This window comes from Bos grunniens, chromosome 10 (assembly GCF_055505025.1).
Source record: "Bos grunniens cultivar Pamir isolate PY7600 chromosome 10, Bosgru_T2T1.0, whole genome shotgun sequence".
NCBI lineage: Eukaryota > Metazoa > Chordata > Mammalia > Artiodactyla > Bovidae > Bos > Bos grunniens.
The window spans coordinates 42,192,577-42,204,776 of NC_141174.1; the positions used below are offsets into that span (position 1 = coordinate 42,192,577).

General features: G+C 38.8%; 1 protein-coding gene across 3 annotated transcripts in view; it reads right to left on the reverse strand.

Moving 5' to 3' along the window:
• The window catches only part of SECISBP2L (SECIS binding protein 2 like), a 60,147-nt gene that overhangs the window by 8,119 nt on the left and 39,828 nt on the right, over positions 1-12,200 (reverse strand). For all 3 annotated transcript variants that reach the window (XM_086320801.1, XM_086320800.1, XM_086320799.1), the window contains 2 exons: positions 11,804-11,958; positions 7,568-7,787 (listed from right to left, as the gene is read on the reverse strand). In XM_086320801.1, the coding sequence (XP_086176927.1) occupies positions 7,568-7,787; positions 11,804-11,958 (375 nt within the window). The remainder of the gene's footprint in view (positions 1-7,567; positions 7,788-11,803; positions 11,959-12,200) is intronic.

Sequence of the window (12,200 nt, forward strand, 5' to 3'; positions counted from 1 at the left end):
TTAACAAGTTGTGAGGAGATGTTTCATTGTGGATTTGTTTGGGATTTCTCTGATGACTGGTGATGTTAAGCATCTTTTCATGCACCTACTGGTCTTTATTTGGAAAAATGTCTATTCAGATCCTCTGCCCACTCTTAAATCTGATTGTTCTTTGCTATTGAGCTGTATGAGTTCTTTGTATATTTTGGATATTAACCCCTCAGCAGATATATGATTTGCAAATATTTTCTCCTATTCCACAGGTTGCCTTTTCATTTTGTTGATGATTTCCTTTGCTGCAGAGAGCTGTTTGATTTGGTGTAGTCCCACTTACTTATTTTTGCGTTTTCTTAAAAAATAAAAATTTCCTTCTATTTGCATTGTAGCTGGTATGTTCATTTTATAGGCATAATGATCAAACTGTAATGATAAAGCAAGTCTATTCATACAAATATACTTGATTGCCACCTATCAATTACATGTTGCTCAGTTGTGTCCGACTCTTTGCGACCCCATGAACTGCAGCATGCCAGGCCTCCCTGTCCATCACCAACTCCCAGAGTTTACCTAAACTCATGTCCATTGAGTTGGTGATGCCATCCAACTATCTCATCCTCTGTCCCTATATACCATATTTTGGCCACCTGAAGTTAGGGCACGTGGTTTAGGGAAAAAATCTTTCTTTCCTGCAGTTACTTCAAGTGTATAACAGGTCTCTCTACTTGCATTCCTGCCTCATGACAAAAAATTTAGCGCCCCTCCTTTATTCTCATTCTCAGTTAACATCATTTTCAGACTCAAAGCAGAAGAAACCCTACTGCTGCTAAGTCACTTCAGTCGTGTCTGACTCTGTGTGACCCCATAGACAGTAGCCCACCAGGCTCCCCCATCCTTGGGATTCTCCAGGCAAGAACACTGGAGTGGGTTGCCATTTCCTTCTCCAATGCATGAAAGTGAAAAGTGAAAGTAAAGTTGCTCAGTCATGTCTGACTCTTAGCGACCCCATGGACTGCAGCCCACCAGGCTTCTCCATCCATGGGATTTTCCAGGCAAAAGTACTGGAGTGGGGTGCCACTGCCTTCTCCCGAAGAAACCTTACTGTAATCCTTAATTCTCTTTCTCCACTGAACTCATAACTATACCATGTCACTCAGAGCTCAAAAACTACTAAATTTGGTCACTACTGCCTTAATTCAAGCCTTCTTTACCTTGCTGTACATCTACAGTATCCTTCTAATCGGCTTTGTGAACTGACCACATCATTAACTGGCTTTTTATTACCTTAGTAATCCAAACTCCTTAATTTAGTATATAACCAAGCCCCTTCATAATCTTCCTTCTGGTCCCATTCATTTTAACCCTCTGTCATGCATTCCAGGTCAAGGTCATTTTGAATTTTCACTGCTCTTAGAAGTCACACCCTTTCTATTTACTATGCTTGGCTTTGCACAAGCTGTGCTTTCTGTATGACATGTGCTTTCCTCCTTTCCCCTTCAGAGTCCTACTCAGCTCTGATAACCACTCTTGAATGTCATTGGTTTGGTAAAGCCTTTCCTGCCTTTCCTAGGAAAGACGGTCACTAACTTGAAGTCGCAAAGCACTTCCTGCATATCTGGTTCAAATGCATTTGTTCTGTGTTTGCTGTTCTACCCCTCCTCCCTCCTCATTCCCATCCATCTCTGTGTTCCTAGGTTAGCATGCAGTGTGTGCTGGGAAAATAAGCCTTACAATAAATGAAAATTTCACATATACAGTTAATTATGCAGAAAATTGCTTTAAAAAGTAAAAAAAAATTACAAAATTTAGGTACACATTTATATTTCCTTCCAACACTTATTTACCTCTTTCAAAAGCACTGTAAGAATTCACATGGGGTCTCAGAAAAAGCCTCACCTCTCCCCTGACAGTGAGCCAAAGAAACAGGAGAAAGAAAGGAGGTCGTTAAGACTGAGTAGGGCTGATCTTTCTCTAGGTTCTATCTTGGGCATTCTGCTACTAGGTAGGTAAGCTGAAAGCCAGATGAGTCCTTTGGAAAGGAAAAGGAAATATGACCTTGGAAGCAGAGACAAGGGACTCTGTGATTAGCCATCAAGAGACTTATCACAATGATCAAAGAGCCACTGAGTTCACATATGCAGGGGAGGGCCCAGGCTGCCACCTCAGAGTAACAGGTGAAGCCTGATCAATAACTTATGAGCACACAAACACATGACTGTGATGGGGAGGAGAAACAAGCAAGTATGAAAATGCCCTCTTTGGATGAGGAGTTGGTGGGTAGGAGGGAGGGAAAAATATAGGCAGTCTAAAGCCAGAACAGCACATCTGGAAGTCCACTTTTAAAGAAGGGATTAGGCAGCATTTTAAAGGCAGAGTCAAAGATCTTAACAAACCTGAAAATATTATTGATCCAAAGCGAACCTGCTTCTAAATTGCTTATTTTAGAAGAACATATTCAATACAGCTGTTCTTTTGCTTATGAACCCCTCAGTGCTTTCTGTTTTGTTATTTGGTTCTTTGTGAAAGTGCCTTTTCAACTTTCAAATCATTATTGGCTTTGTCAGAGGATGAGGTATGTATATTTCTCCCTTCAGTTAGTACACAGAGGGAAGGCATCCATCTTTAGACTGTATACAGTAAAGGAACACCAAGTCACTTCAAGAGCCAACAGAATAAGGTGTGGTGGCAGAGGATGAGCTGGAAACTCAAGACAGACAGAAGTAGTCCTCCCTTATAAGTAGTTATTGAAAACCTACTGTATGGTCCTACTGAGAATTCATTCAACAGACAGGAAATTTACATCACATTGGCTAAGAATATAGGTTTTACACTGAAACTTATGAGCTGTGTGACAATGGCAAGTTATTTACCTCATTTCATTTTAGCTTTCTAATCTGTAAAATGCTGTACAAGATAGCCTATCTCCAAGGACTACTCAGAAGATTAAATGTCTTAATAAACACGAAGAGTTAAAAAAAGTGCCTCGTAAGAATTCAGTAAGTGAGCTATTATTATTATATGTAAAGTGCCCATTATGTGCCAAATTTCTATCTCAAAAAACTTAGTTTAATTGGGATTTATGTTAGAAACTGTCTCACGGAAGTATGACAGAACCGAGACTCAGCTCAGGTGGAAGGAAAACACAAGCAAACAAAACAATTAAGGTGCACACAAAGAACAGTAACACGGGGCGGTGACAGGAGCCTTTCCACTCTACCAGTGTTTAGAAATCCTTTCCCAGCTTCGCTTTTTCTTTAAACTGTGGAAATCACAAAAAATTTTTCAAAATCTTACACAAGGATGGCATGGAAGATACTATTTGTTGTCTACCCAACAGTCATTCCCCATTTTCCTCCTGCCTAACAGAGCCCCCAAACTTGGGATGGACTTGAGCTCAGTCCCACAGGAGGAATTAAAATTGTTCTCAGACTATCACAACTATCCCATTCTTCCTTGCCAAATAATCTCTTCCCCACATCTCCCTTGCAGCTAAAAGCAGTGACGTGATTGGCTCTGGCCAAATGAAACAAAAAGTGAAGCCTTCTGAAAACTGTTTCCTTCACTGATAAGAAGAGCCCACTGCCTGAACGTTCTGCTTTTTGACTACTGTTGTGATGACCAGGGCGAATGCAGCTGTTTATGGATATGAGATGAGAAGCACAAGAATAAGAAGTCCCAGACTGAAAATGGAAAAAGAGAAAGAAGGACAGAGCTAGAGATCCTGACAACACAGTGAAATAATTAAACATTCTAATTTTTGAGGCCACATCAGTGGGTTTCATGTCTGTTGCCAAATACATCTGATACCAATAGAGTAATTTTGTGCTTTATTCTCAAAGCAAATTATTTATGATTATTTTCACTCATTTTGTTGGCATCCTGGTAAATCAGATCATACACCAGAATCTTTAGTTCAGTTCAATCAGTTGCTCAGTTGTGTCCGACTCTTTGCAACCCCATGAACTGCAGGACGCCAGGCCTCCCTGTCCATCACCAACTCCCAGAGCTTGCTCAAACTCAATGTCCATTGAATCGGTGATGTCATTCAACCATCTCATCCTCTGTCGTCCTCTTCTCCTCCTGCCTTCAATTTTTCCCTGAATCAGGGTCTTTTCAAGAAAAGAGTCAGTTCTTTGCATCAGGTGGACAAAGTATTAGAACTTCAGCAGCAGTCCTTCCAATGAGTATTCAGGGCTGATTTCCTTTAGGACTGACTGGTTTGATCTCCTTACAGTCCAAGGGACTCTCAAGAGTCTTCTCTAACACCATAGTTCACCACAGTGCTCAGCTTTCTTCATGTCCAACTCTCACATCCATATATGACTACTGGAAAATCCATAGCTTTGACAAGACGGACCTTTGTTGGTAAAGTAATATCTCTGCTTTTTAACATGCTGACTAGGTTTGTCATAGCTTTCCTTCCCAGGAGCAAGCATCTTTTAATTTCATGGCTGCAGTCACCATCTGCAGTGATTTTGGAGCCCCCCAAAATAAAGTCTCTCACTGTTTCCATTGCTTCCCTATCTATTTGCCATGTGATGGGACCAGATGCTATGATGTCCGTTTTTCAAATGCTGAGTTTTAAGCCAGCTTTTTCATTCTCCTCTTTCACTTTCATCAAGAGGCTCTTTAGTTCCTCTTTGCTTTCTGCCATAAGGGTGGTGTCATCTGCATATGTACGGTTACTGATATTTCTCCTGGCAATCTTGATTCCAGCTTGTGCTTCATCCAGTCCAGCATTTCACATGCTGTGCTCTGCATATAAGTTAAATAAGCAGGGTGACAATATACAGCCTTGACATACTCCTTTCCCAATCTGGAACCAGTCTGTTGTTCCATGTCCAGTTCTAACTGGTGCTTCTTGACCTGTATACTGATTTCTCAGGAGGCAGGTCAGGTGATCTGGTATTCCCATCTCTTTAAGAATTTTCCAGTTTGTTGTGATCCACACAGTCAAAGACTTTGGCGTAGTCAATAAAGCAGAAGAAGATGTCTTTCTGGAACTCTCCTGCTTTTTCTACGATCCAAGGGATGTTGGCAATTTGATCTCTGGCTTCTCTGCCTTTTCTAAATCCAGCTTGAAAATCTGGGAAGTTCCTGGTTCACGTACTGTTGAAACCTGGCTTGCAGAATTTTGAGCATTACTTTGCAAGCGTGGGAGATGAGTGCAATTATGCAGTAGTCTGAACATTCTTTGGCATTACCTTTCTTTGGGATTGGAATGAAAACTGACCTTTTTCAATCCTGTGGCCACTGCTGAGTTTTCCAAATTTGCTGGCATACTGAGTATAGCGCTTTAACAGCATCATTTTTTAGGACCTAAAATAACTCAGCAGGAATTCCATCAACTCCACTAGCTTTGTTCATAGCGATGCTTCCTAAGGCCCACTTGACTTTGCATTCCAGGATGTCTCTGGCTCTAAGTGAGTGATCACACCATCATGGTTATCTGGGTCATAAAGATCTTATTTGTATAGTTCTGTATATTCTTGCCATCTTTTCTTAATATTCTGCTTCTGTTAGGAAGATTCTGCTTCTGTTAGGTCCATACCATTTCTGTCCTTTATTGTGCCAGCTTTGCAGGAAATGTTCCCTTGGTATCTCTTAACTTTCCTGAAGAGATCTCTAGTCCTTCCCATTCTATTGTTTTCCTCTATTTCTTTGCATTGATCACTGAAAAAGGCTTTCTTATCTCTCCTTGCTTTTCTTTGGAACTCTGTATTCAGGTGGGTATATCTTTCTTTTTCTCCTTTGCCTTCAGCTTCTCTTCTTTTCTCAGTTATTTGTAAGCCCTCCTCAGACAACCATTTTGCATTTGTTTTTCTTGGGGATGGTCTTGATCACTGCCTCCTATACAATGTCACGAACCTTCATCCATAGTTCTTCAGGCACTCAGTCTATCAGACCTAATCCCCTGAATGTGTCACTTCCACAGTATAATCATAACTCTTCTTAGAATTCAACCATTAGTTTAGAGAACTTTAGTTTTGAATAAAATCTTATAGGACCTAGATGAGCTCTCTTTATTTTACTGACGACAAATCTGACGCTCAGAAATTAGTCAATTATGCCTAAATGCCCCAGGCAGAGTGTGGAAAAATCAAGGCTTCAAACTTTGAACACTTTAAATCTGGTACTTTTTGAAAACATCTCCTAAGTCTTTGACAGGTTCTTTTTATCATGTGCCCAGATCAGTGTCATTTCCCTAAATCCACAGCTTTAGGGATTTATCATACAGTTTATCTCTGAGAGCTGGCACATTGTAATATAGATAACTGATCTCATTTACAAAGTTTGCCCTTTATCTTGTTTTCAACTAGTATCATTTCAGTCGAAGAAATGTCTGCCTCTAAGCCAGAATCACCTTTACCTGACCAAAAGAGTTTCTAAAAGGTGCACAATAACCTGTTAATTGCCTCTGGTCTGGGGCATCATCAAAGTGTTCCAAAAGGTGAACGACCCAGTTTTTTACATGTTAAATTTTAGGTGGCAACAAGCTGTTTAGTAAACTTTCAGGTAAGACTGAAGAGAGAAAGGATGAGAAAAAGAAGTCATATTGAAGGAGGTGGCTAAACTATTTTTAAAAAAGAACCGAGGAAGTGAATCAGAAACGAGATCAAGAAAGTGAGCAAGTATTCTAGTACAAAGTATTATAGAGACAAGGCAAAGCAACTAACTACTAAGATGCAGATTACAGTCAATATTTGTTACCTTAAATCTCACACATAAATGCTGTATTTAGTCTGTATTTCTTTTTGACTACCATCAGATTTAACTCAGGACAAATGTCACACGTCTAGGTTTGCTAAGTTTAGACTGAATAGTATTCAGGATTTTTGTTTAGCTATTAGATACAAAATTTTAATAGTCAAGTATAAAGTATCAGGATCTTTGCTAATGTTTTGCTTCTGAGACAAACCCTCTGACCACTCATTCTTGGCTTCCTATAAGAATTCTTCAGATTTTCACCTACAGAATTTTGTCTTTCATCCATTGCTATCCACCTGTCTCACACGCCCTAACCTTAATAGTTTTAATTTTTACCTATATAAACAGATGAGGGCTTAATCACCTCCTAGCCCCAATGTCACATTCTCAAATTATCTGGATAATAGCTTTCTCTACACTGTATTGCAAACCGCACAAAAATAAACATGATGTTAGGCTTAATCTCTCCTCTATACCGAGAGGGTGTGGCACAAAGTAGGTGTTCAGAAAGTATTTTTATATGAATGACAGTGAAGTAAAAACAGTATAAAGTATTAGAATAAAACTTCCTAGAATTTACTTAGTTATAGGTTAGAAGAATGGTACATTTGGTTTTTTTAAATACCTTGGGATTTTTTTTTTCGTTTTAAGATTTTGGAAATGTAACTAATTTCAGGGTCTAATAGAAACTCTCAGCCCCAAATATTTTCTTAACTTTCAATGGACGTGTTTAATGCAATTTTGAAACCAAATATGTGAGCATAATTTGCATAATCAAGAAAATTGAAACAAAAGGTAGTCATGGAAAGTCATTTTAAAAATGACTTTAATCATTAAATTATTTCAAAATTTCAGTCATTTAAAGTGGTATGTAACAACTTACCATATTCCTTTTCATTTACTTCAGAGATGGGTTCGGAAATAACGCTACAGAAAGAAATGGCACTTGCTGCAGAGGGATTCCGAGAATGCCCCATGTGGTGCGGCACCTTCTTCACGTTCTTTAAGGCTTCCTCGGCTTGCTCCTGTTCCATTGCGGCAACCATATCTTTATATGCTTTCCTGGCTTCCTCAGTGAGTTCTACTAACTTATTAAACAGGCTCTAGAAAAAGAAGAGATATTGCTTAGTCCATTTTGTGTTATACTCTTTATTACTATCATTAGCAATAAATATCTCTACTGTTTCAGGGCCGGATACACTTTCCATCAGCACACAATCCAAAGGTATGCAAACCACAGAACTCTATAAAATATTGCAACTTATTTTCTTTTTTCTCTGTAACTTATTGATTCTCACAAGTCTGAAGCAAATCCCTGATTCAGTACTAGCCACTAAATTATGCACTATATTCAAGTTCTTGCAGAGTTTATTAACTCAACAGAGTTTATTAATTCAACAACTGCACGCTATAGCATCTAGCACTACAGTGGGTACAGAGACTACTGGAACCGCCACTCTGCTCTCAAGGAACCTTCTATATGGCTGAAAGGAGAGGACAGGAGATAGTAACGATTCAAGGCACAATACCTTAAATACCTAGAAATGTGCAAAGTGTTTAGCTTTTGGAGGAAACATCTAACTGCTGGGTATCAGTGAAGAGTTCATAAAGCAATGTAACACCTGATATATGCCTTGAAAATCTGGCACAGCTTTGAGGGGTGGAGACAGTGCATTTTTAGCCAAGCATGCAAAACCATAAACAAAGGCACAGACTTAATAAAGTTCAAGGCTTGTTTGGGGAGCAGTGAAGAATAGTATATGGGTTCGAATATAAGAGAATGGGTGTATGCAGGGTGATGTCCAAGGATGCAGAAGGAGATGTCAGTCTCCATAGGAATTAAAAGCTCCCTATAATGTTTGTTTGTTGAAAGAATGCTGCTTTAAAAAAGACCAAATACAAGTCAAGTGATTGGCTAGCTAGTGTTTGGCTAGCTGGGCCGTGAGAACGATGAAAGGCAAATTATAAAAACTGAATAAAGAACCTAGAAATACAATATAGAGTTAACCAGATGTTCTTCCATCAGCAAAACAGAATGAACATGAATAGAATTATCAATCCCAGTGAAATGGTAAGTAATGGAGCACACATGTGTTAGTAAAACAGCAAAATTCATATTGCATTACAATTGTACTTCAGTAACTAGGAGGTATAACAATATCTAAAGCAAACTGAAGTTTCCACAGTCACAAAAGGATAATTAAAGAACAACTTAGTGGTTCGTGTGTGCGTGTGTGTGTGTGTTAGTCACTTAGTCATGTCTGACTCTCTGTGACCCCATGGACTGTAGCCCACCAGGCTCCTCTGTCCATGGGATTCTCCAGGTAAGAATACTAGAGTGGGTTGCCATGTCCTCCTCCAGGGGATATTCCTGACTCAGTAATCGAACCCGGGTCTCCTGCATTGCAGGCAGATTCTTTACCATCTAAGCTATAAGAAGGTCCTTTTAGTGGTTCTTACATCACAATTTAACAACATTCTATTCCTCCTTAATGTCTTGATTTAGTATCATAATGCAATATATATACCCACACATCAAGTAAAAAATTTCAGATGGTAGATACAATCTGGCTACCTATAAGAATATGTTTAATTATGTACATAAAATTATGTTTTTAGAAAATGGGGGAAAAGTACAGTACAACTGTCTTTTTCTAAATAAAGCACTGTCATTTAAGTATAAACCATAACATGAAAGCCTGGTAAAAAAAAGTGCCATAATGTTATGGAAAAACATGTCTCTATAAATTAAACTTGAGAAGAAAAAACATAAGTAGCATGCTTTACCCAGCTGCAGCTTAAATTCTTTATAGCAGCAGGTACAATAAACACTGTTGCTAATTGTTTTGATTTTTGAAGAGAGGTGGGTGACAGCAGTATCAAAAATATATTCAGGATTTACTTAATTTTAACAAGGAAGGAGTGAAAGGGAAGTCGCTCAGTCGTATCCAACTCTTTGCAACCCCATGGACTGTAGCCTACCAGGTTCCACCATCCATGGGATTTTCCAGGCAAGAATACTGGAGTGGGTTGCCATTTCCTTCTCCAAGGGATCTTCCCAACCCAGGGATTGAACCTGGGTCTCCCGCTTTGGAGGCAGACGCTTTACTGTCTGAGCCACCGGAGGATGGATTTCATTAAAAACATGTAACATGTCATAAATATTTCTTTGCAATATTCAACAAATCATGCACTTAAGTGAAGCCAACAAAGAAAACAGGCACATGGATATGTAATTTTGAGATTTACATTGGTTTTATAATACAATAAAACACAGAAACTGTTGGAAGTAAAATGATAGAAAAGAAAGCACAATTGAAGAGAGAGAAGCCGTTAGGGAATAAAAGTCTCTAGTAGCAGTGTAAAGACCGAAAGCTTAATTCAAAGGTTAGTCTTACTAGATGGTAAATTTAACTTAGATGGGCTACCATATTTACTGCAAGTAGACACACTTGACCATGTATCAGTATTTCCTTGACCTCCATTCTTTGAAAGTGTTTGGTAAACAGTAACTCACCTACTGCACAATGGAAAAGGCAAGTAAAGCAATGTACAAATAAAACTGGCAAACATTTTATAATATAAAAGCATTCAAATAACTTAATACATCTAATAAGTCAGTAAGAAGTCAATACAGTTAAAGACAAACATGTCTACTTTTCCTGAGCTCGATCCTATTCCACAAACTTGAACAGTGAACAAAAAAGGACTACATTTTTATTACGTGTCATTTGTTTTATTTAGTCACTAGGCTGTGTCTGACTCTTTTGCGACCTTATGGTCTGCAGCCTGCTGGGCTTCTCTGTCCATGGGATTTCCCAGGCAAGAATACTGGGGAGGGTTGCCATTTCCTTCTCCAGGGAATCCTCATGACACAAGGATTGAACCTGCGCCTCCAGCATTGCAGACTGATGCTTTACCACTGAGCCGCCTGGGAAGCCTATGTGTCTCTACCATGGACCTATTTACTGTTTACCATCCACATCCTCAGATATAGTTTCACATAGCAGGCAGATATACATCTACCACACAATTTATTAAACGTTTATCACCTGTTCATTCCCAACTAAGGTAAAAGGTTGTCAGACACAAAGACAAGGGGCCTGCCTGCAAGGAATTCAGTTACATGAAGAAACACACGAACTACAGCAAGGCAGTGTGATATCTATAACTGAGAAAAGCATGGGTTCCTGTGGCAAGCACAAATATTAATCACATGACTGTACAGAGTAGGTGGGTACACAGGAAATTTAATGGGAAGTGAGAGAGAAACTGAATAAATAGGGGGATGGGACCATACAAATATAGTGACTGGATAGGAAAGAGACACTTAAATATACACAAATAGTATGGCTGAGAAGAGGGAAAACTGTTCATCAGCGGTGGCACAAAATACTTTAGCTTCAACTTCATATAAAAGTCTTATTTTATGCACCAGATTGTATACAATTTAAAACAAATATAACTGAAAACACGTCAATGTAAAAAATCACAATGAAGTCAAATAATGCACTAAAAAGAACCCCACATATTAAAACAAAAAAAATTACCAATCTTATGATATCAGTTAATAAGCATTAGTCTAAATAAGTAACATTATCATTTAGCAGCTCCTATGGGCAAAGTCTGTGTTAGCAGACTATGAGAGGAAGACAACTATCATAGGTGAAGAACTATTCTCTCAACACGTTTAGGAATTTGGTTTTCTAAAGGAAAATCTTCTCCAAGTAAAGGGTTCTTTTCTCGCTTGACTCCTAATAGCATACAATAAACCCAGCATATAAAGTGAAGAAAATTATTTTACATTACACAATACTGGACATCTTTACCCAGCAATTATATGTATTATCAAGTACTACATATCTGAACCCAGAAAAAAAAAAAAAACCCACTGAGGCAGAAATATGAGCTAAAATCTTTTCAAAATGCTATAGGATTAACTTACATGTTTTCAACACTAAAAAAGGAAATGTAACACTCAAGAATTTTCCACTCATTCCTGGAGAGTCACCGTATCACTTCTGCAAATTCTCAAACACAACACTGGCATGTATCCAAAGAAAACGTACTATGGGGGTGGTGGCGAGGACACTGAGGGACTGTGTCTTCTAAGTCTTACCTCAGCACCAAAGTAGTTGAAGATTCCCACTACACTAACAGGAACCAGCTTGTTCACACAGCGACCTAGAGCTTTTCTTCCAAGGGCAAACACAAATGGAATTTCTTGTTCCCGTGCCATGGCTATAACATTATAGAGAGCCTCATCCAGGCCACCTGAGACACAGAGGTTTTATTTTAGTTATTTCCTAAATGAAGCTATTTCAGCACCCTAGAGCTAAAGCAAAAGACACAGCAGCAAAGGATTCTATGAATGCTTGGGGTCACTTAGGCTGTTCCACACATTTTCCTATCTATGGCTATAGGTACATATTTTCTTTCTCCCCAGTTAAATACCATATTCCTGTAATGCCAGTATTTTTGTTTCTCCACAGGGATTAGCACAACAGGAATCAAAT